This window comes from Pseudoliparis swirei, chromosome 18 (assembly GCF_029220125.1).
Source record: "Pseudoliparis swirei isolate HS2019 ecotype Mariana Trench chromosome 18, NWPU_hadal_v1, whole genome shotgun sequence".
NCBI classification, from domain to species: Eukaryota; Metazoa; Chordata; class Actinopteri; order Perciformes; family Liparidae; genus Pseudoliparis; species Pseudoliparis swirei.
Window position 1 is genome coordinate 4,648,256 of NC_079405.1, and position 26,695 is coordinate 4,674,950.

The 26,695-nt window shown below is 40.4% G+C and overlaps 1 protein-coding gene across 1 annotated transcript in view; it reads left to right on the plus strand.

Moving 5' to 3' along the window:
- igsf21a (immunoglobin superfamily, member 21a) overlaps positions 1 to 26,695 on the plus strand; it is a 202,355-nt gene that overhangs the window by 56,404 nt on the left and 119,256 nt on the right. Inside the window, exon 2 of the mRNA XM_056436905.1 lies at positions 12,978 to 13,090. Coding sequence (XP_056292880.1) covers positions 12,978 to 13,090 — 113 coding nt within the window. The remainder of the gene's footprint in view (positions 1 to 12,977; positions 13,091 to 26,695) is intronic.

Consider the following 26,695-nt stretch of genomic DNA (forward strand, 5'->3'; position numbering starts at 1 on the left):
CAAGTTCAGAAATTCGCAAAAAAGGCTGGTTTTTTCCCTTAGTTTTCATGTCTATCGTCTTCGAAAAGGATTGGAGAGAAGAAAAATGGTGTGTTGCCAAATTGTCGGCAGCCAATTTTTTGAGGACCGACAAAAAACGTCCGACTTGTGTGAACCGGGCTGTACTATGTGCGTCTTGACCCCCCCCCCCCCCCCCCCCCCACTGAATCCCTGTGGTTCAATCAAACCCAGGTTAAGAACCACTGACCTGGACAATAAAGACCCCGTTGTGAGGGTCCCTGAAATACATGTAATTTCAATTTTCTATTTATTTAATGCCTTCATGTTTGTTGACGATTCTGCAATTGTCAGATCTCATTTTTCATTGTGTAGATTTTCTTTCAGTTGGGAGTCACGTTAGAAACCGCATCCTTTTATTTTAATATCATATAATTTTCTTTTCTCATCCACTGCATCAACAATCAAACGTGAAACCTGAAGGGTTACAGTTTAATGCTTTTGCTGGAGTGACATTTTTACATATTTTACATATACTTTATACAGTGATAACATGCAATGCTTTTTTTTAAAAATGACCTCTACTTATGTCCTGCCTGTGATACGCTCCAGGAATGTGAATACACAAATGCATGTGGGGTTAAAAGAAGATGTATTTTTGTTGTAGGAGTCCAATTATGGAATAATGTTGAAATGAATGTTAGAATGGTGAACTCTTTTTTGGTTTTCAAGGGAATTATTTATAAAACAATTCTTGAGAGTTATAAATGTAATTAAAAACGTATTAATATGGAAGATGTATGTGGTAGTATATATAAATCTATTTTGTTTTTTATTTTGTTTATTGTTGTTTTTGTTGTTTTACTTTCTTCTTTATTTTATATTAATTTTCTGATTTATTTTGATTTCAATTTAGGATAGGAATTTATAAGCATTTTTTTGCTTCTACCTATACCTTTTCAGTCTTTCTCTTTTGTATATTATTTTGGAAATATTGTATTGTATTTGATTTGATTGACTGAATAAAAAATACAAACAAACAAACAAACAATATAAATCCCCACACTGATTGTACATCTCTGGAGGAAACACACGAGTGAATGGGACATTTATCCCACACACATTCCCAGTTGGCTAATCTACACCAGACATGGCCGTGTGTGCCATTTTTCCTGATGGCGTGACCATGGAAAAGGTCTGGCAGTCCAAATCCCCGAGGCCCACTTGCATGCTCCAGCAGTGGTCATCCTCTGTCTTTATTACTACTATTTTTGTATCTCCCAAAAGCGTGCGTGTGTGTGTGGGGGGGGAGAGAGGGGCTTGTTTCCCAGTTGGCGTGAATTTGTTGTCGTTTTTAATTAGATGTCGTGGTTTTTTAAACGGGACGCGCAGCACCGAGGGTCACGCCGCTAATGGAATCGGCTTCAAATCGAGTGAAGGAAAGAGCCGATTGTCGTTCCTTCGCACCACTTGATGGCGGAGGAACACTAACGCGGGGATAGGAACGGAAGAGTGGAGATTCATCGCTTTCTCGTTGGCCAACTGACTGCGACATTGACGTGCACGCCCGCTGCATCTGACTAACTCGCATTTAGTCCCCGGCTTCAGCTCTTTTTCCCCAATGACATGATAATTCCACATGCCTAAGGCCCCTTCGTAGTGAGCACCCACTGATATAGTCCCTTGTGATTGCTATCCACGACAGCCGTACGGGCCCGGTGGGATGCCGGCGGATTACAAGCGACGGGCGCTGACACTGTTGAAGCTGAAGCATGTCATTAAACAGTAAATCACTCTGATTGAAAAACCGCAGCAGCTCCTGCAGCTCTCCTCTTGACAAAAGAAGACCTTCCCCACCGGCGCCGAGTGTGTTCTAGGATGGAATAAATCAACGAGGAGAGTCATCCGCATTCTCCCTCTCGACTCAACGCTTCCCGAACTCAGTTTGCATGTACGGTCACAAATCACAACCCTGAGATGTTGACTTTTGTCGAACGTGCGCCGTTCATTCATCCACAGAGACGCCGCACGCCTGTTACATTACAACGTCAACATTATACAGCGATAACTAGGAAAGTGCACTCAGTGGAGGTCAGATTTTGTGTGTATCCAATAACCACTATTGTATTAAATCAATACAAACCACGGGGTGTACAGATACACTCATTGTATTCCATGCAGCCGTCTCTGTGCAGCTGAACTCCAGCTGATGTTGACTTAATGGTTGGTTTAATGCTTCCGCTGAACCAGAAACCTTCAGTCAAGCTGTGTGTTTACTTGTTTACCCATTAGCCTATTAGCTCTGTTAGTCCCATTAGCTTTGCTGGCCTCGTTAGCTCTATTAGCCCTGTTAGCTCTATTAGCCGCATTATCTCTCTTAGTCCCCGTTAGCTGTTAGTGCCCGTTAGCTCTGTTAGCCCCATTATCTCTCCTAGTCCCCGTAAGCTCTGTCAGTCCCCGTTAGCTCTGTCAGTCCCCGTTAGCTGTTAATGCCCGTTAGCTCTGTCAGTCCCCGTTATCTCGGCTAGTCCCCGTTAGCTCTGCTAGTCCCCATTATCTCTGTCAGTCCCCGTTAGCTCTGCTAGTCCCCATTATCTCTGCTAGTCCCCGTTAGCTCTGTTAGTCCCTGTTAGTCCCTGTTAGCTCTGTCAGTGCCCGTTAGCTCTGCTAGTCCCCATTATCTCTGCTAGTCCCCGTTAGCTCTGTTAGTCCCCGTTAGTTATGTTAGACCAGTTAGCCCTGCTAGCCCAGTTAGCTCTGTTAGCCAAACGCACCGTAGGAATCTGTTGTCGTCCGTGTCCTTTAGTGCATTCAAACTTGACAACAAATCTAATAAAACCCTCTTGGTTGGTGTTTTCGCTGTTCAAACAATCACTGACTCTGGTTTGGTTAAGATATTTACATAATGTTTAATATTCTCTCTCTCTATCTCTGATTATGTGTGGATAGACAGATGGACGAACAGACACATGATCTCCTGTCATAGATGATTACTTATTATTATTTTTTATTTTTTTAACTCCTTTAATCTAATTAGAGTATTTTAAAGTCAGCATGACAGTCATTTATTGATGGATTTTATTCCTGTTACCGGAAATAATCCAATTTAAATTACAAGGAAATGTCAATTTCTTTACAACCCTGCACTGGTAGTCGATGCCATCAGTTTTGTTTACGACAACATGATATTTGTGATATGCGAGGATGCGGCAATGCAGGTAGATGCAGCTTTACGGCAAAAGAAATATAGGTAAAAATGGAAGAAAATTAATAATATATACGGCCGAAGTTGAAAAAGCGACAGTGATTTATTCTTCTTTTTAACAATAGCACATCAAAGTACAGACGTTCGGACGCGTTTCATCTTTTCAATCGGCTGGTAGTGGCTGGTAGTTGACTTCCGTCATGCGTTTGGTATTTACAGCTGCCACAATTGTCATTTCTGAAGAAATGCATGAGAAAGCATGCGCTTCTGATGTGTTGCATGGACACCGGCTGTATGTCAGGTGCATGGTTTTGAAATGCAGCGTATATAAAAAAATAACATCATGCCACGGTCGGCGGAGAAACCTCAATGTTCCTGACTTTCTTTAACCATTTAATCAAATATATACATCAAGATTTTCAAAAGTGACCTTTTGGCTCCAATTATCCTTATTAACTTCTATTCACGTTTTAAGAAATTCAAAGAGGAGGCAGTAGAAGTACTTCTATCAGGGGTGTCAAACTTGTTTTCACTGTGGGCCAAATCAGCATTATGGTTGCCCTCAAAGGGCCGGTTGTAACTGTAATACACTGTATAATTGTAACTACACCCTAAAATAGTTTAGATAGATTAATAGATTTCTTCAGCCACAATGAAGCTAGCTTGAACAGCTGCATCATTTTTGGCTGTTGCTTTCGTGAATAAATTCTGCTGTGATTGCAGTCTGCCTTTTAGTTCTTGAAAGGTTTTATGTTTTTTTTGGTGGCTAAATTGGGGATACTTCGCTCCATGTTTGGTGTCAAAATGCCGACGTAAATTATATTCATTCATCCCGACACTACATCATGACATAGAAGACATACCTGTTTTTCTCTATGGAGCACAAGCATATATTCGGTTTCCCATCTTTCATTAAATTGCCTTCGCTCTTTATCAATTTCTCTCTTCCTGGACATTTTATCGATCTTTTTCAACATAATCACATGTTAGAAAACCACTTTGATTAAATGCCGATAAGGAAACGCTGCTATAATTTCCCGGGTCACAATCAACATGCATTGTGGGAATCGAGGACAACAAAATCTAATTGATTCAATGATGGTGCATTTTGAACCTGGGATAGTAAAGAATATCACAGTATCCATAAAAAAAACTAGTTAGGAATATTCCTTTTCACAGTCAAGTATAAAGCAAAAAGTGCATCTTAAGGACACAAGGTAATATACAGCATACATAGATATTCAGTAACTCCAGACTTTCCAAAAAAACTACTCAATAGTGCTTTCATGCACAAACATGAAATAAAAAGATAGTCCGATGTTTGAGGGACTTCCACAACATGTACAAAGCAGAACTACTGCTTATATCTTCCATGGTAGATGGAGGTAACTAACTGTTTCCATGGCGATAAGCCACGCCTCCTCTCCAGCGCTTCTAGCCAGAGTGAAGCAACTGATCACAAATAGTCCGGCAAATAAACTCACGCGAGTAAAGAAACGCGAAAGCTCGCTTCTCTTTTGGTGTGAACTCAGCGTGAAGGAGTGAACAGACGGCACTCCGCTGCAGATAAAATGACCTTCAAAATAAAAGCAGATTTTTTTTAAAATAAACGTTTTTTCAAGTCGGTGCCGGCAACATGAAATGACTTAGCGGGCCGGATGCAGCCCGCGGGGCCTTGTGTTTGACACCTGTGCAGAGCTTTAAGTTACTCACTTCGTGAATATTTTGGTATTAAGAATGATTTGAAAAAGATATATAATTTGTACAATTTCATACTCTATACCCCTTTGCCTTAGGCTCGAGACTTTACCGTGTTTCAGGGGTAAATGCAAAGATTACAAATGCAGAGGTTATTGCTGCCGGAACATAAAAAAACATTAATATGGTCGGCTTTATCCTCCCGTCCGTTTAAGAGCTCACCACTCGCTCACTGCTGCCTTCAAATCAGTCACCCGGCTTCAGCAGTGCAGGTATTAGCTGAATATTATTGATTACCGCATTGCTGGACTTTAAGTGAACAAAATGTTGTACTATAGGCGCATTCCATGTACAGATGTTTGCAGTGGAAGATTATTTTCTCTGTCAATCTGGAAAGGAGGAATAAAGTCTGTACCAGGTGTGTGGCTGTCAAGCATCAAGGATGAGCATACACGGCGGACATTTGGTAATAGCTTTTATTAAGACACATAATGTGCCTCTGCTCTCCACACTCTCGCCCCTCAGTCCCTACTGCTCCTTTATGGAGACAGACACACACATAGATTGGCCCCAGCTGGTATTGATTAACAATTAGCCACCAGCTGAGGCCAATTAGACGCTGTTTCTTGAACCACACCCCCGCTCCACCCACTCTGCAGCCGAGGCTAAACACACCCCGCTGCCACAAAGTCTCTGACTTAATGGCGTATTGGTTTCATTCCTAGCAAGGAGGAAAGTTCTGACACGGCTTCTCAGGGAACCCTGTGACACGGGATTCAACCGAGTAACAGTCACAGCCTTCATTATACAACATTAGGTTTCCCCCCCAGAAGCCCCTTGGTCAAACAAACAAAAGTGCTGAGTCTGATTTGTACGAGAACTTCAAAGAAGAAGTCCTCTCTCCGTCGCCCGGAAGGGTCCGCTCCTTCTCTTGATCAAGACCCAGAGACCTTGTATCTGCTTCCCCTAACCCCCAGTGTGGAATGATGCCATTGACTTTACGACAGCAGGCTGGTCTGCTCTGTATTTTCCCGCAAAACTAAATCACTCTCAAACTCTCGATCACCGTAGCTCCATTTTCCCAAAACAGTACGATATTTTACCGGTACGTGTTGTGCACAACGCTGCCGAAAGTATTCGTCTGGCTGAAAAGACACAAATACAGTATACGTCTCGAGTTATAACAAAAACAATTAAAGATGAGGTTCCATATTCATCCCATGTCCATGCTACATCAGAATCAGAACATTTTTATTGCCATGTATATTTCCACACACAAGGAATGTGTCATGGCGGGTGGTGCGACAATAAACAATGACATAAATAACTAGAATGGGCACTCGGTAGAGCGCATACCTTCGCATATCACAAGATTGGGCATTGAATTATGAACATTTTGGCATTAGTTGCATGCCAATTGGATAAAAATTGACCGTGCTATGGTAAAAAGAAGATTTTTACCTATCCATGACCTTGACCTTTGGCCCGATTGATCCCAACATCGAATCAAATGGTCCCCGGATAATAACCAATCATCCCACTAAATTTCATGCGATTCAAGAAGATGTTGACCTTTTCATGACCTTGACCTTTGACCTGATCGATCTCAAAATCTAATCAAATGGTCCCCGGATAATAACCAATCATCCCACCAAATTTCATGCGATTCGGTTTAAAACTTTTTTTGTTATGCGAATAACACGCATGCAAATAAATAGATAAATAAATACACGGCGATCGAAACATAACCTTCCGCATTTTCAATGCGAAGGTAACAATCAGCAATCGACACAGTGCGATAATGAAAAAATATCAACATAAGTATAAGGTAAGGTGCACAGACTGGCAGGTTTTAGAAATGTAACAAGTGTAAATCAGTTTAAAGTGACAAGTGTATTCAAGGTGAAGAGTTACGTGTATTTAAATGAAGAATTAAGTGATGTGCAGGGGTGTGACCGGAAGGAAATGTCCTGGGGATGACGTCAGCTGTTAGTTCACACAGTTGAGGAAGAGAGCTAAGAAACAACGCTGCAATCCATTTTTTCCCTCATACATTCGGTCACACTGACATCTAAGCAAAAGGTAGGCCACGGCCATAAATCACCGAGCACAATAACAGGCACTTTTTTTCGGGGGCCGGTCCATCATGGGCCGTGTTTTGTTTTCTCATAGCGTCGTCGTGGCAAATTGCGGTTATTAATGGGAGAAAGCATAGTTTGCAGCCCTCATTAGATGTTGTTCCAACGGCAGCTCCTCTGATGGATTAAGACAAGCCAGAGGCCCTGTCTGCCTCCGCTACCAGCTAATACCAGCCAATTAAATGCCGTGCACTCTGTGGCCACTGTGCACTTGCGTATGTGCTCACACGGCGACGTGTAAGTATGCAGCTTCATGGCCAAATGGATTTTTTTGTTTTTAGAAAGACTAGCTAGATTAATTTATGATGCGGGAACCGTGTTATATCCTCACGTTCCATGATGATAAATTATGCCCTTTTTTAAATCAATTGGTTTTCTCTGAGGAGGCTGAACATTTTTTTCACATTTTCTTTTGATCAAGGAAGTTGCACTTTTTTAAAATTTATTCTAATCTCTCCCCTTCAGTAATTGGGAGCTATTTGTGACACAAGCTGTTGGTTGCACCCGCGACGCCAGAGTCACCCGCTGTGCGTCGGGAGTGTTCGCTTTCAGAGAGTCAGAAGAGGCTTCTGGGTAATGTGGCTGCGAGTGCCGTGTAAATACACCTGGTGTTTCCTCTCGGATGTCGGGCTCACACCGGAGGGAAGATCGATATTGTGCAGCGTTAGCATGAAAACAGAATGCAAGTCTCAGTGTCTGTTGGATTTAAGCTCGGCTAAACCGAGAGAGTTGTTCACGGAGCCAGACATAACTTGTGAGAGCTTACTGGGTATATATAAATGCAGCCTGACACTGAAGTGATATTTCCTCAAGTGTCAACAATAAATAAGAAAAAACACTGCTTTATAGATTGCTCTTTTCAGCGATTTCAAGCAGAAGTAATCAGAAGATTTTTTTATTAAAACATTGAAGTGCCATTAAAAAGCGGCAAAGGGAAGTTTCAGGCTTTTTAACCAGTCGGTAAATGGTCAATTTAAAGCCGTTTTGACGAAGTTAAATATGTTGTTTTATGGGTTTGTTTCACTGCAGATTGCCACATTAAAAAGCAAAATAAATGATTTTCTTTATTTTTGCTAAAATGATCTAAATATGTCGGAATCAAAGCAACGTGTAATCAACAGGGAGGGATTTTGCAATGCGATTCATATTTAATTAAGGCCGGCGTCGCTGTTGTTTGAGAAAACGAATAAACCGCGTGCCATATTGTTTGTGAGAGCCGAGAGATTAAATGCAAATTCTTCTGGATTTTGAGTTGACACGGGCTAATTGGAGACACTGTGTGTCCACTCGGAGCTGACACTCCTCTGGGCCCAGCTGTCTATAAACGATCGCAAGTGTTGGAATTATCTCCGATTGGGCGATGACATACGTAAACACTTGCAGAGCGTTGATTTTTTACGCTCAGAGTTGAATTAAATCAGCTCTTTCTTTTTCTGCTGCGCCAACATGTCCCACATTAGCCTGTTACTTTCAACAAGAGATATATTGCTTGTTGGAACGCTTTCAACATCTACAGTTTGCTTAATTTATGAAGTAATTGGCTTGGCGTTCGATTGGATATCACTCCCTCCAGGAAATACGTGACCCCTTAGTTCTTCGGTTACCGATGGATTTACCGCCGTCGTAAATCCACCATCGAACCGTATAAATAATTCACAGTATGGGCGACTGTGGGTCAGTGGTTGGTAGGTTCGTCTTTCAATCAGTGGGTTGGCGGTTCAATCCCCGCCCTAGTCGAGGTGTCCTTGACCCAGAATTGCTCCCTGTATCTGTGTCTAAGGTGTATGAATGTAACATGTAACAACATAGCTAAGGCTTTGGATAAATGCGTTAGCTAATGAAATGTAACGTAGATTGGCGTTTACATTACACAAAAAACTTTGCGAGTGAATATGCGCGACAAAACATGAACATAAAGAACGTTACCTAGCTGCACATAACCGAGAGGGAAATGCTCCACTTAGAAAACAATAATCTTTGAGAAACCAACACTTTGTCGTCACTTAAAACTCCTTTACCACTTTTAGCGGAGTACAAAACTTCTCCCGCTGCACATAGGACGTAACACTTTTTCCTTTTAAGTTTAAATACAAACAGAATCCATATCCAAGAAACAAGTTGTGCAAATAATAATATGTAAACAAGCATAATAAATAATAACATAAATCATATTTCTGACAGTCAAAATGGATATGGAATTGTGAGGCAGTCGTGGTCTTGTGTCCTCATATGTGCCGCCTGCGGCCGCTCCAGTTTCTCGTAGAGGGGATTATTTGAAATGTGAACTTCCCCCGGCACGAGTGCATAACCCATGTAATTTGCTCTTTTAAAATAAATTCCTCATCCCTCCCTGCACGCTCCGGAGCTTTTCTCTTGTCATTGGCCGTGCTATATATCCCTCTGTGCCACACAGTCAATGAATAGTTCACAATTAATACCCGCCAACCACACAACAAGACCACCAAGTAATTACGTGCCACGTGAGTTACACACTCTATGCATAGAGTGGACAGCACATCTTGAATGACTAGTTCACTACCCATACAGTAACTGAATTGGACCTTCACCAGACACGTTGGTCTTGTTAACCCCATATTCCGCAGAGGCAGTTGACTTTCTTTCTTTTTTTGGGGGGGCACTTGTAAAATGGTTTTCCTTTCACCTCTGAGGAAAAACTCACACAACGGCATTTACAAGGCCACGCTGCTTCTCCTCTTGTGGGTTTCGTCGCAAGTGGTTTGGATTTGCTCTAAGAGCATCAGCTCTGCGTTAATGACATGCAGTCGCTGGGAGAGGTTTATTCATTCAATTTGACTCCAGAGAGAAGATCTCTTCAGCTTGCTGATAAAATTAAGATTCTTTAATAGGCATATCTAGGTGCGCTGATACGAGAGATATTCTGATCCAAGTCCACGAAGCCAGATACCCCCGAAATCTATCTGTATTAAAGGCGAGTGACATGGACTTTCTGCAGCGTAATGACTTTCTCGTTGTGTTCGGTGCTGATTTGTCCCCTCTGCTCGTCTCGTAAGGCGCCGTGCCACACAAATCTACAGCTGTGTTGCGTCCTCAAAGTTTTTTTCTTTTCTATCGGCAACTTTTTATTCACCATTATTCACCAAATCGTGCACGAGGTAAGAAAGACAACACAGATTCTTGTACTTACAGACGATCCTTAAGATTGTGTTGTTGATACGTGAGCTTCAGGTTTTAATGTAAATCTTCAAGATTGCCACTTTAACTATATACAGTACATATATCACCAATGCCTTGCAAACAAATAAATGATATATCTCAACTCAATGACACTTAAATACAAACATAATACAATTGAAATCAAACTAATGAAATTCAAAAAATATTAAATTTTCCAACACATAATAATATATATACATGTATATATATATATATATGTGTATATATATATATAAACACATATACAGTATATATATACACATATATATATATATATTACATGCTATTAAAGAGATGAAAAGAGAACCGATGAGGATATCCCGGCCTCTGCAGTGGATGCCCACGCTTCATGAATTACAACTAATGATCTTTCTATGAGAGCAATATCTCTACCATTATTCCACAATTATGTTATGGATGGAGGCACAGTGGAGAACCACGGATGTATCATGGTGATTTTAGCGGAAGTTAAACCAACAAATGTCATTTCTCTAAGGGTTAACCAGGAATCATATAATGCTGGTATTAATATGGATTTGTATGCACGCTTTTCAAAGTATTATTTGAATGGTCTTGTAATGGCTCTTTTGAGACACTCCTAAATATGATTCAAACCCAGATGATTGTGGAAATCTATACGGTTTACCTTGCAGAAGGTCTTGAGAAGCCCAAAAAGGACCTTTTTACAAAGTGTTCACTGTAACCTATCAAGTGGTTAGTTATGCACGACTCCACGCGGACAGTGATGATGTATCGTATCATCAAATTAAAGTAACATGGATAATGCTCAGCACTGGTTACATGATGGTGATTGAGAGCGGTGCCTCCTCTAGCACAGTGGTTCTCAAATGGGGGTAGTTGAAGGCACTCCAGTGGGTACGGGAATTAAAAATATATATACATATATATATTTAAAATGAGCATCCGATAAAAAAATCCTTTAAATGTAATTTACAAAAAGTCTAAGTTCATAAACTGAATTGTATATATTCTCTATAAAATCAGAGACTAATGTCACATCTTTTTTTCAACCCAAAATGCATATTTTTCAACCCAAAAAATTTCAAACGAGGTACATCACTGAAAAAAGGTTGAGAACCAGGTGCTCTAGCATATTAAAGGTGTTCAGCCTGTGTGGTGAGCCGCACTCTTTGGTTCCATTGGTCATTTTCTTCATTTGCATGGAGACACTGGTGCCCTCGTGGTGGTTTATTTTCTTTTTTACCAACAAAATTATTGGTCACGAGGTCCTTTTTTTTTACCCTGCTTTAAATATATATATATATTTTTTACAGCGATATTCATCTGTTTTACAACATCCGATGCCCTCATTAAAATACTGAATGTGCTGAATGGGCTATTACGTTGGGCGGGGGGTTGTCTGCCAGTGGAAGTCGCGCCCACGCAGCATCGCTGGCTCACTCATATAGAAGTGTCCTTCTCACTTGAATTTAAAATAGATATATTTTGAAGATAGATAGAAATATTAGCATGTTTGGCAATACATCGAGTCCCCCTAAGGTAGTGTACTGCATTGCACTTGTTAAACAGTTAATTCTCTGATTGTCTAAACAAATGATGGCAAATCAATGGCAGCATTCCCCACATTATATATTGTGAAAACATTATTTTCGTTTCACTATGTTCTTTCACTTCACCGACAATGAAAGACACGTTCTTCACAGCGGACGCTGCACTCCCAGACGTGCATCGATTGTGCGTGCTGCATTCAAGGCCAAAACGACATCGGATGAATAAACTTGTGACACGCTAAGAACAGCACAATTTGATGGAATTAATGTTTTACAAACAGTTGCGCAGATTTCACACAGTTGTTCGTTTCAAGAAAAATAGATTTTCTTCGAATTGGACAAACCAGAACGTATAAAACTTGTTTTATTTGGTTGTTGAAGTCAAATCTGTCAGAGCAGCGTGATGTGTTCAAGGTAGATAAGATAAATGGTTTGCACTCTAACTCTGGTTGGTTTGTTTTGTTTGTATCCCAAAAAACACGATGAACCCGTTATGAAACATGAACGCTCTTAGCCCACAAAGAAACTCTAACCGAAGTGCTTTTTACCAAGATACTCAACCCCCATGTGGGACGGTGTGTACTGTGTAATGGCGCAAAGATGAATCGTGGTGTTATTCCAAAAGAGAAGGCAGACAGTCAGTCAAATGTTGAGCTTTTAGAGGGAAAAAAGGATTCATATTCTGAAAATAAAAACACGCCTCTTGTTCAAGTAAAGTGTTTTTTATTCATCACCAGTCTGACATGAGTTCATCTTGGTTCTATCAAGTCTGCATCGGTACCAGTGTTTTTAATCTGGCACGGCCAGTCCATCCCTAAGGGGTCCACCATGTCTAAGACCGGTTTCAAACAAAGTGTTTTTACTGTATATGACTGTAAAAACAACAAATGTCATTTTTCTAAAGGCTGGTATTAATCTGGATTAGTATGCACGCTTTTCAAAGTATTATTTGAATGGTCTTGTAATGGCTCTCTTTTGACACGCTCCTAAATATGATTCAAACCCAGATGATTGTGGAAATCCATATGGTTTACCTTGCAGAAGGTCTTGAGAAGCACAAAAAGGACCTTTTTACAAAGTGTTCACTGTAACCTATCAAGTTAGTTATGCACGACTCTACACGGAGAGTGATGATGTAATGTATCGTATCGCTTATCAAATGAAAGTAACTGTAATAATAAAACTCTTTCCCTCTGTTTCTCCCCACTACAGGATATTTGACAGTCACCATAGAGCCCCTGCCCCCCATTGTCGTGGGAGAAACCGTTACCCTCAAGTGTAACTTCAAAACCGATGGAAGGCTACGAGAGATTGTTTGGTACAGGGTGAGTAAAAAAAAAACCTGTCTATACTTTTTCGACGTCATTTAAGCAGTCGACGGTGTCTCCGGGGGATCTCGAGGAGGTCAACGCCGCCAATCGCGGTAGCACCGGTTCACAGGCTGCGATTGTTGAGCCTATTATCTCAGGCCAGCTGTATGGGAGGCGTCGCTCGGGGAATTTTTCATATATCAATCCGCCGGTCATCACCATCGCGTCCTAATAGTTCACAGCTGGCGACTCAACTGCCGTTAAAATCCCAGTTGGCGTACGACGCTGCCTAAGTGCTTCCCAATAATGAGGTGGCGTCGACACACACGGAGCCCTTAGACGGCGGTTATTTGGACCTTATGAAGCGCGCATGGTTTAAAGTTTGTTTGAAAGTCAGGATTGGGAAAAAACAAAATATAATTTGCCGAAGATACATTAATTTTGCTTCGAGGGAGACACGGAAAAGCACGGGAACTGGAAAATCTATGGGGTCAGGCCAGTCTCAACTATTGCAAATGCGACTCACGAAGAGATTCACGAATGCAAGCACAAAGATTCACAAATGCGCACACAGAACAATTCACAAATATATTCGATTTACAAATACACACGGAAGGATTTACAACTAAATTGCACGCAGAACGATTCACAAATACATGGCAATGCACACATAAATAAATTACGATTAGTTTGTTTGTGGATCGCTACACATTTGTTGTTTTTTTGAGACTCCCCCGCCGTGGCTCCATTCGCAAATGCGTTTTTTTTCTCCAACATGGACCTATCCGTAGCCAATCAGATGTCGCCCTCATTTTCAACCAATCACATGACTAGAAAGCCGGTCCTCGCTGTCACACACTTGTCTGACCGTATTTTATTTTTGTCGCAACAATTCTGGAGCGCTAAAGCAGATTTGCTTCCTGAAAGCCGTCGACACCAAGTTTTACTCGTATTTGTGAAGTCGCTGGGGGAAGATTGGATTCATGCGACGACGGCACAGACGCACCGCAGAGCCTCGGATGTCATCAACCGAGCCGACAGGCGGCACGCCGCGACGCGCGTTATCACTCCATTTTTCTGTTGCTCGTGGTGCCGATGATGTAATCAAAGACAAGGGTGGCTTTGCCGATGAGAATATGCTTAAAATGAGTCTGCGTGAATTCCAGAGCAATGGATACGACTCAGAGGAGCTCTCAACGACTTTACACACGCACTCAGCTTATCATGCCGAGTGCCGTTCAGCCTGAAAACAGTTGAATATCTTTGTTTGCGTTTTGTTTTTTCTTTTTCTAAGGTTCGGAAAACAATCCCGTTATTTATTGAATTGTGTTGAACATGTAGGATCCAGCATTTCTAACCATTCTTTGTCTATGTCTCTTCTGCATCTTCCAACATTGGAAGTGCAATGAGATCATTACACAAATGAATACTTTTTATATCAGAGGCAATATTAGTTTTTCAGCATTTGGAAATGTTTGTTTTTCACATCATGTTTCATATTATACACCTTATATGTTTGCTGTTATATATTACATTTGAGTTAATTTAGTTTCTATTCTATTTTGCAAGAATGCAAACACTATTTCTTATATACTTGTAATTGTTTTTTGCCACATCTAGCATAAAATGTTCTATCTTATCGACACAAACAAAATGATATTTGTTTACTACGAAGCTTTAGGGAATTAAAAAATAAATCATCTATACAACTCACTCTGTTGTCCTGTATAGTATTCTGTTAGCGCCTTATTGCTAACTTTTATCTGCAGTATTATCAACCCAACGCACCATAAAAACCAGAATCCTCCGTCAACAAAAAGTTAAAATTATGAACAATTTCAACGCCATACGTTTGAACACAATAGCGTGTTGACAGTATTTAGTCAATACTTGCGAATGTGTAACCTGCTCGCTCGCGAAACTTAGTTTTTCTTTTTGACAGTAAGTGGGCGGGACCAGTCACCATTGCATCTCAACATCTTATTGGTTACAATCCTCGTGGATGGATTGGCTGGATATCACACCCGACTTCTGATACGCCAATCACTTACTAAATCAATAGGTTTTAGAACATGTATATATGTATATAGATATACGTTACCTTCTATTGGCCAACCGCAAAATAGCTTTATACCGCCTACTAGCAACTTTAGACCAATTTTAATCCAATTTTTATGAGTGATTTGTCTTCATACTTAATTGATAATAAGATAATTGTGAACACTCAACTTTAGACCCTTAAATTAGACCCTGGCGAAAAGACAAAATAATTAATACAACTCACTCTGTTGTCCTGTATAGTCACCTGATCGCACCACAATCCTCTATCAACAATAAGGGGAAATTATGAACAATGTCAACGCCACACGTTTGAGCCCATCCCGATCAACTGGGCCACGAACATTTTTTAATCTTGATTGATATCTAGATAATTGTGGACGCACACACACACCGTGGTTTCTCCCTCCACTCTGCGCTACAGCGCTGTTCGTTAAGGCGAGAGCAGCTTCCGATTCCCTCGCTTTTTTCTATTTTTCTTAAATAAAACGCCGTCTCTGGACTCATCTTTGCAAACGTTGACCTTTTTCAAGGTCGGACTAAAAACAAACAAAAAAAAGAAGAGATTTATGGCACTTTACACACGTTCACCTCAGTGACATAGATCACTTTAATTGCTTAGACTATTCATTTAATCAAGGGGGGGGGGGTGCTCTCGTGTTTCTATCAGATCTCCGTAAACCGCCGTGAGAAGCGAGCTGCCCCATAATGAGTGGAGCATCGACGGGATCCTCCGTGTCCCTAGTGGCCACAGCTCAGCACAACCGTTGATGTATTATAAATCAATTACCCTCACTAGGCTGCCAACGCTTCTTTAATCTCTGCCTTTTATTTGACTAAATAATGTTGACTTCTCCTTTTACCTCGTGTTTAAGTGGAACCGGGGTCGATACTCACCTGGGGAGTCCTCTCGTCCAATCGAAGCCCTCGGCCCGATGAGACGGGAGGCCGCCTCCACTGAATGTTTCAGCTCGTTTGTGCCGTCCTGACGCATTTAATCTGTTTGAGGATATTTTAATGCGCAACACATCCTGACTGCAGTGAGAATTAGGACGTTGGCTGCACTTAAGATAAACATCCTGTGAGGGAAGCTTTCACGCCTCCACTCTCAAAGCATTGTAAAAACCAGAGAGATACAAATGATGGATTTGAGATGCGCGACACGATGGCTTCTGTTATATTAACGCCTTTTGTATTCTTTTTTTAGTGAACGTACAAACGACTACAGACAGAGTCGGTAATACACGAGGGCAAAGGGCAAAACTGCCCCGAAGAAAAATAATGTTGCCCCTGATATCACAAAGAGGGGCAAAAATGCCCCCATAATTTCGATAATTTAATAGCATTTAGTTTTTGTCCTTTTTTATGTGTGTCTTATCTGTATCTCCTGTTCTAGATAGGTACACCACAAAGAAAAAATAGAATTTTGAATTATAAAAAACAAAGAAATAAGTTAGAATTGTTAATAGATGTTTAAAAATTGTAATAACAATGAATAACCACAAATAAATAAGAAAACAATTGAATGTGATTGTCTGATTTATGTTTTCAGAAAACACTTTTAACCTGTGGCCTACTGCCTGATTATTGCCTTATTATTAGTCTTATTATTGCCTAATAGTCTTATTATTGCCATTTTTATGACAATTGCTGATATACTGTAAGACTACACAAGTATATTTATTATTTTTGAACAAAAGGTTAAATGTTATTTCACAAGTTTCAAAAAGTGCCCCCAAATTCCTTTAAATGCCTCTAGATTTGGGGGGGAAATTACCCCCGAAAAAATAAGTAAATTACCGTGACAACAGCTGTAGAGTAGAGAGTGAATGTGTTTGTGTCTCAGTGTTCATTTGGGGTTATTTTTCAAACGTGACAATAACACCATTTATGAAACTATGATGATTCTCCCATCTCGCTCCGCCTCCGCCTTCCCACCTCCGACCGGCCACCTGAGGCCAACGCTGCGCACATTGACATCACGGCGAGACCATATAATAGTCCGTTTGTAACGTGTCAAAAAATGACCACAAAAAAAAAAAAAAGCCAACGAGAAACCGTCGAATAGAATTTGAGACGGAAAAAAAACCAAACATGTGCAGGAAAAGCACCTGTGGTTGAAGCCTCCCTTGAAACAGCTGTAGTCTATTTTGAAAAGGCAATAAAAATTCTGCAAATACAGAATGCCAATTAGATGGTAATCTGCAAGAGAAACAAAGAGAAAACAAACTCTCCATCTGCATGCAGCCATCAGTTTCACAGATGTGAGCCCTGTCAGAGGTTCCCACTGTGTGGAATGTGAAATAAGGACATATGTTCGTCTTTGAGTTGCATTAACATTGTATTAATTTGCCAGAAATCCTTCAGAGATCAACACTTGTGCAATGTCAACAACAAATCACCAACTGGCTGTATATATAGAGCATATTTACAATCGTATTCAAGTTTATGAAGAGCGGCGTGCAGAGAGAACCGACTTAATGGACGTTATATAACCTGCAGCTAATGCTTTTAGAGCAAATAAATTCAAGCCTCTTCAAGTGTCAATGGTTTTGTATTACAGGCCACATGAAGGTAGTGAAAACTGACAAGGCCCTGCTTTGAACACTATGGATAGGTAATGCCATCAAACTGTCTATTACGCTTTAATAGAGCACCAAATAGCAATGATGGATCATTTGATGGGCGGCGGCACAGCACTCCTCAAAACGACTCCTCACACACGAGCTCCTCTCATCGCCGTGCCCGGTTTTAATATCTCATATTAATGAGCATGCACGCGCGGGACCTCTCCCAGGTAAACCACGCTGACGGCGGCGGAGCAAGAGGTGTCCGAGAGCTCGCCTGTTGAGTGCAGCGCTCCTTCCCTTCCCTCACCATGCCCATTACGGAGCAGCTCCATCCTCCACACATAAGTCTTCCGGGATTCTCTCTCTCTCTCTCTCCCCCTCTCTCTCTCTCTCTCCCCCTCTCTCTCTGACACTTCCCTAATTTACCAGTCTGCTGGCCGAGCTGGTTTTCGGATGCTCATCTCATCATTCTGCTGTGTCCACCACTGGCCCCATTTCATTATTAGGATTCAAACTCACCTACATTTATAATCCTGCTCTCTGCTGAATTGAACACACAGACACACACACACACACACACACACACACACACACTGCTACCCCTCCACGTGCATTGTGGGTACACACAAGATAACGTGAAATAAATAAATATAAATAATGTCCCAGAGACATGTTGAAAACCTACAAAATACCCTGCCTGGGTTATTATGAGCAAGAGCTAGCCAGAAATTAATGGAATTTGGAAAATGCCTCCGTTATTTGTTATGATTATACATTTAATCTATTAATTATCTACTTATTTACTTGTGGATAGTTTGTTAGTGGATGGTAATAACACAAGTCAACAGAAAAACTCCATAGGTGCACGTTAAGCGTCTTGTTATATGATCAGATGGAAATCACCAGCTTGGTTATGAATGTTTAAAGATGCAGCACAAATAACGAAAACTGTGCTTTCAAGCTTTGAACAAATAGTAATAACATTATCTCTCTGCCTGCTTCTGAAAAAGACCACTAACCATATCTTAAAACCATCAATGAGGTCCACGAGATACACCGTATAGCTGAATATGTAAATATGTGATAAGATGCTGTGATAGGGAAAGAAATTAGAGTTATCTTGTCATCTGGGGCTTTCACTTTGAAGGATACGTGACGTTGCGTTTCCTCCCCTCTCATGTGGGTGTGTTGGTATTTGAGCAGTCAAAATAAATTGTATTTAATGTATAATGAGTAAAAAGGACAATAACCAAAGAGTTGTGAATCTCAATCATCAACATAATAATTTGTGAAGCTTGTTAAATGTTAATGAAACCATCTGCCCCCACAGATTATATATTAAGAGCATCAAGTTCAACAGGTAGCTTTACAACGCGACCATTAAAAAGTACATTCAGAAATAACTCTCTTTTTAGTGCCCTGCATTTACACTTTATTTTATTTGAGTGTGTAATCCACTATGAATTACCGTATAAAACCCAGTAATGGATTGGAAGAGGTTCAGGGCATCTACAGGATTCCATTGCAATCTTTCAATTTGTTTGTATGCTAGTCGAGCCACACTGTAGCCGCAAAAAAAGGATGATGTCAAAATGTCAGTTTTTTGCTTAAAATAGCTCAAGACCTTTGAGCATCTATCAGGGAGTACTGCAGAGGGAGATGAATCAGATGGTACAGAACATGGAGGTAGTCTCCATGATGTGTTTAGCTCAGATACAGCCTCACTGACGGCGAATCCAAAAAATGGGCAAAGAACCCCGAACCCAGCAGCGAGAAACCGGGTATGGCACCAATCTGTCATCACGCCAAACTTTTAAGTCAGAATTTAAACATGCGGCTTGTTTCAAAATCCCCCATTGTGATTTACGGGGACTTACTCACTTTTTAGAACTGCCACAAGTGGCCATTTGGTGAACTGCAGTTTTTTTGGGCTTCATTTCGCCCGCACCAGAAGTCGCTACTTTTCCCTTCAACCACGAACCGCACATTGCCCATAATTTGAAATGGCTCATTCTCTCTAAATGTAGCTATTACATTTGTTTCTCTTAGAGTGAAGAAGTAATTTCTATATATATACTTTGTTGGGGTTCTCATATCCGAATGCTGCATGCTGTTTTTTTCCCATTATCTTAATAGCACAGACGTGTCTGCCCGCTGTGTGTGGACTCAGGCCAGCTGCCTTATCTGCTTTAACCCTTGTGTTGCCTTAGGGTCATTTTGACCCGAATCAATGTTTCACCCTCCTGTTACCTTTATATTTACTAACATATTTTACCCTTTGGGTTCAATTTGACGCCAGCAATTAAAACCTCCAGAAAATTATTAGAATTAATATTGTTTTCCAAGTTTAAGTGTGAGGCACTTTATGTTTGTTTGTTGACTACCGAAAGAACACCGACATTAAACATTGAATGGGGTCAAATTAATCCTAAGGCGGGGGGAGGGTGTAATATTGATTTGGGTCAAAATGACCCTAAAGCAACACAAGGGTTAAAAGGTGTTAATATTTGGACATTTGAAAATAGTTGTGCATGGAAAATCCGAACCCAAAATGTCTAATTTACGGCGAGAAAAAGTCCTTCTGAGATACAAGTGAGACCCTCGGTGCCCACACCAAGTCTTACACCGCCTCTGGTAGTATTTTCCAGATTTACTTATGGCCCAGATTTTGACAAATCCCATTAAAGCTGTTGACAGTGTCAAAGCACAATATACCAGCTATGCAAATGACTTATCTCCTGTCACAGTAAGCCAAGCAATATAGGAGTGCATTACATTATATCCATTATATAACAGGAAACCAATGCCACTGCAGCTTCCTGTCTTTTTCTGGCCACGTGTTACCCCCACATTTTTTTATGGCAAAGATATGTCACCGGACGCTCGGAAAAACAAAAAAAGCGAAGCGTTCTTCTCGCCAGTAATCCTCTTTTTCTCAAGACACAAGGGGAGCGTCGTACGTTAAATCCGAGTTTAAAAATCTTCCAAGACAGGGTTGCCTGGGCAACTGGGATCTGTGAGTACAGAAACCGAGTGTGTATGCACAGCACACTCCTGTGGGGTTTTGGGTGTCTAACGTCCTGCAGTTTAATCCCACAGTGTAGCTTGTGTTTTATTAAATGTTATTTTTTTAAAGTCATAATGGAATAATGTGTGCGGGCTAATGCACACATTCTGTCTATCTTTGCACGCCATCTATCCGTCTCTGAACGTACCAATTAGTTTCAGATTAGATACGCGTGTTTTAATTGTGAGAGAACGTCTGAGGGTATTAGTACAGTTTCACTCACCGCTGAAATTTAATCAAATTAAGCTCATTTGTCACATACGTAATCATGCACAATACAATGTGTAGGGAAATAAATAATGTTGTGCTCATTCCTCCGGAAAGACATGGCTGGAAACCAGGGGTGTCAAACTCATTTTCACCGTGGGCCACATCGGCATCATGGCCGCCCTCTTAAAGGGCCGGAAACACTTAAAAACTCCTCAAACATATTGTTAAACTCTCTTTGCATTTGATTATTGTTAAGGGGAGTGTAGAAATATTGTACGTCAGAAAATGTCTTTAATATTACAACATGAATATATTTAATTTGAAACCTTCGAAATAAAAGCACGGGAAATTTTTCTCCAATTTGTTTAAGAAAAGGAGATCACATGTCTTTCAAGCTGTCAGGGGCCACACAAAATGAAGCAGCAGGCTGTATTTGGCCCGTGGGCCTTGTGTTTGACACCTGTGCTGTAATCAATGGAACTGCCCATGAGCTTGGACAAGCAATTATATCCTACGCTCTTAAATATGACGGCTTTTTCTAAACTGAATTTTATATATTTTTCTCTATAGAAAACAGTTAAGTCGTGACTACGAATTTCCTTTCGTCGACTATTAGGTTCATAATCATTGAGTTATTTAGTTAGCGTGCCGTTGTGTCGAGTTTAAAAAGAAAAGAAACCGGCAGATGAGTTTTTGATTGCAAAGGTGTCTCAACATAAATCTGTGTACATTTAATTTATTCATCAACGTATGTGTAACCTCTCATGTAAACCTCGAGAGATTTATTGTTTTGTGTCGAATGCCTGTTTGTATCTGCCTTATTTGTTTTGATGTATGCCTTTTATATTCTATTGTTTAAATAATTTATAGACGTTTTAATCTACTTCATCTTTATATTTAAATCAGACTTTTATTTTGATAGGTTAACAGGAAGCGCACTTTTATTTTATGTTAAAATGCAAACTTGACGCTACAGCTACGAATGTGCGGTTGCGCATTTTATTTAAAGTTTAATAGTTTTAATGGACCCGTATGGGGTTAATGCTCTTACGGTGATAATTATTTCAGAGTTTTAATTCATGTTTATTCACCTAAAGAGAGAAAATAAAGAAATTTCACCAGCAGTAAGTTTCAGGCCAATTCATAAACGGGGATACGTTACAGTACGTACTGTATGTGGGCAGCAACAGGTACATAAACACGTTTGTTGTTCTTCTTTTAATCCATCTATTCACTTGTTTGAGACATTTTGTGAAAGAGCGATGTGCACTTCATGTAAGTCCACTAGAGCCACATGCGGGGGGGATAATAATGCATTTTGCAATCAAGTAATTACCTCCTGGTGCGGTCATTGTCTTCTCAAGTTCCGCGTCCTCGACCAAATCTAATTTCATTGAGAGGGAAGTCACGAACGAGCTCCTTCCCACGCGTCAATTAATATAGAATTTCAAGTGCTACGTTACAGTTTTTCCTGATTCGTTTTGGTGAGTGTGATTTTTTTTTTCCAAACACAATTACTGCGTACATACGTTTACGTGCATATCCTTTTTTTCTGCGTACTGCAGTATTGTTCTGTATTGACGTCTCCCAGTACTTTCAATTCAGTTTATTTTATATAGCCCAATATCACATTATTACAAATTTGCCTCAAAGGGCTTTATAATCTGTACACATACGAAATCCTTGACCTTTGACCTCACATTAGATTACGAAAAACTCTCAACAAAAAAACGTTCACAGGGAAAAAGGGGAAGAAACCTTGAGAGCAACAGAGGAGGATCCCTCGCCAGGATGGACAGAAGAATAGATGTCATGTGACCAGAATGAACAGTTACATAAACCTATTCAATGAATCTGACAGAGTGTATGAATAGTTGGTAGTAGGCATGGACCACGATCCAGACCTCCATGATCCACAGAAGGAGTAGGTACCTCTAGTTGAAATTAGAATCCAATCGGCAATCGGCCAATTTACTGAGACAATGAGTTTGAATTTGAAGCGTTGGAAGTTTAAAGGAAGTTGAGGCCATTTCAGAAGACGAGTTAATGCGATTGAGAAAATACTGAAAGGTACCTAGAACGCATCAAGACCGCGTCCGTGAAGGACTCCCCTTGACTAACTGACCAATTAGAGAGAAGGTCTTTTCACTCCCAATATGTTTCCTCACCTTTTTTCTTTTGTCTGTAAAAAAAAAAAAAGTGTCGTGGCCCTTTAAGCAGTGGCACGAACCTCTGCCGGCTCCATTAGCCTGCCGCTCGGCGCCGAATGTAGTGCCCCGAGGGGATTGGAGATAAGACGAAATGGATCACTGCACAGCAGCAAACCTTCCCCCCCCTTCGCGAATGCCACCGGGGGCAAATAAGCAGCCTGTTATACATCGCATGATAATTACACACTTTGTGTCCGCAAACGACGACACGAGTTCCCCTTTTTATCCACGAATTCCAACGGCAACAAAAGGGGAACTGATCACTAACCGTGCCGGTCTGAGAGCTTTTTGTTTCGGCTAACGGCGGAGAGCGTGACGATAGTGGAGACATTTTAATCAATCAGTCAAACTTGTATGACAGACTCAAGGTCCAGATAGTACAAAACACTAAAATATAATAAAATACATACAAAATGACAGGTAAAAAACAAACGGAGAACTACACATGCTTTATACATCGACAGTTTTACCAGTGTCTCCACAGCTGGGACTGGTAGCCTGTAGTGCTGAATTTTATATTTGATAAAAACATGACGATCTCATTTTCGGAGTCATCAATTTAGCTCCCGTGAAGCTAGTCGTGAACAATGTCTCCTCAGAGATCCCCCCTCCCCCCCTGGTGTCTATGAAAAGCATACTCTGTGTCTAATTAATTTGGTAATTCAAGAAATTATGATACGGAAAAAAAATAATCATCTGAGTTCCCCCCCCCCCCCATCCCTCCATTTCTAATGTTCTCCCCATGACAATACATTCCAATTGTTACATCACACTTGTTTTATTTTAATCTTTATGGCAAATATAAGCATCGCGGATATAGTTAATACTTCATTATACACGCATCACAAAAGATGTGTCGCATGGCACATTTCCTTTTTTCAATCTATTTTATCTCATTATTATTTGGGAATTGGTGACATAACAGTGTTTAACGTAATCACAGTGTTTTGGGATACCGTATAAAACGATTGAACATCGTTTTGAGCAAGAAAGACAACAGTTGATTATACGGATTTCAAAACGCTTGTTTCATTCTAACTCCAATAACAACGGCCATCTGGGAGAAGATTTTTAATTTTGAAGTTATTGCTTATGCTACGGTGCTTTTTGTGTTTTTTTTAAAGCCTTACTGTAGCTCTTCCAGTTTTGACCACGTCTTGACGATTCATAATCTCACCGCCAGATTTTTAAAAATCCGTTCTTACAGTCACAGAAGGATCAAACCAGACGGTGGTTGCTTAGCGATTAGAAGTGGATCAGAGCCTCTTTGTGACATGTGCAAGTCATTGTCACGCCAGGAGCGTATTAGCACTGACCGCTACTGACACACAACAGTTACTTATTTTGTTATTTATGTACTTGTTTACTACATTTGTATTATTTGGATGGAATGTGATGAGATACATATACCCAAAGGGGGGAAAACATAGAAACAATTGATATATTTGTACATTTATCAACTAACTATTTATACTGTTCGCTTCAAATTCAGAAACTCAAATATTTTAGAGGATAAAATTATACTATACTCATGTAACTTTTCATATGCCATAGTCTGAGTGATATGGTTGATTCCTTTGTGCCACAGAGTTGCATTTTTGTCTAAAAACTATTAAAAGCCCCCCTGTTGAGCCACGCCGTTGCACTGGGTGACACGCCCCTTCATTACCATGAACATGGGCACTTTAGTGTATTTTGATGTGATCGCACACACACACACACACACACACACACACACCGTTCTGCTCCTGTAAATACTCACCAGAGCGCCAAATGTGTATTCATCCACGGCTGAAAATAGTCCTCACCATATGCACGACAGAGTCATGTCGTGGGCTGAACACGACAGCACTCTGATTTAAGAAAAAATATGCATTGGTAGTCAGCTTTTTAATGAAATTATTTATTTGTGACCCATCCACATGAGTCCATACATGGAATGCAATGTTCCAAGACAAACGGTATATGAGTAGTTGTCTCTGGTCTTTTACACTACTGTATAGTGCTTTCAAATGAACACAAGGAATATACTTTATTTATATATCCACAGTATATATATATATATTTGTGTATATATATATATATCGTATATATATTTGTTTATATATATATATTTTTAGAAATATTTATATATATATATATTCCAGGTGCAAAACAATGACAGGTTGCTGGTAGAATATTAGAATATACAAGGTTTGGCGAGCATTGTCGGCTAAGAGTATGTATGATACTATTTTACACCTACAAACACAGGACTTTCACTCAGGAGACCCCTGTTCATGTCCTGTGTGAAACTAAAAGTCAATCTTGACTTGAATATTCTATGACCTGCTTTTTATCTTCTCTGTTGGTTTATTTATGTTATTGCACCATCTTGTGTATTGTACTTAGTTCTTATAACTGTTGAAATTGTGTGGCCCCTGTTATTGCCAAATAGTTTTAACGACTACTGTACTGCACTTTGTCTGTGTTAAGTGCAAAATAAATAAACTTTACTTACTTTACTGTGTCACGTAAGTGGTTTCAGTCAAATTAACGGCAACCACGGTCTCTTCCTAACCAAATGTTTTGGTTTTCTTCGACCTAAATAGAGAATGTACTCGTACAACACATACGCCGACACGCCGACCCTCACACATCCACAGCTGATTCTAGACGGGTACTTAGAGGGTAATAGTTTGAAGCTCAGGGCCACGGATCAAGCTGTGGTATTTTACGAGTTGGCAGTGAGAATAAATTGTGTGAGAGGTACTGTAATTATATTTCAGCTTTAATTTGCGTACCACTGCAGTAGCGCCATATACAGACTTATATATTGATATATATATATATGGCGACGTATCTTTCGCCTTTTTGAAAATAACATAATGACATGTGACAACCGTTTTACATTCTGCATGTGCACCAGACATGTCATATGTCTCGGCCTCTTCCTTCACAATAATTGCATTGGAATCCAACATTAATAGTCCATGACGCAACATCAGTGTGGGCGCAGAAACCATTGAGCTTTTTACAGAAATAGGTCATTAAAGCAATATTCGTTCATCTGATGCGTCCCTGATCTACGAGAGCTTCATCGTAACTTGACATGAAATTGAAAATAAATAAAAGGGGGACCGAAATGTAACCGAATTGTTCTCTGATTGACGCTATCTAAATTAGTCCACGACTCGCCAACAAGGGGCAGTTGTTCAACAATATTGATCGCTATCTACGAGTTGAGTCATCCACACTTTGCACAACAGTTTTCATCCCTTCATCTTTCTAAGCCCGTCTGTCGTCTTTTCTTTCTATTCGGGGTCATGATGGGGCCATCCCAACATTGCAGCCGGCATTCAGTGATCGCCTTTGAAACACTGTGGGTGTGTCGCCGCTGTATCGCAGGGCTAATTGGGGAACCACTTATCAGCACTTAATACAGACGAGGAGTTAATAAGAGCTCATTAGGGTCAATATTTTAGGGGCTCATGTTCTACATCTTCAGTTGGATCCAGGCAATAAA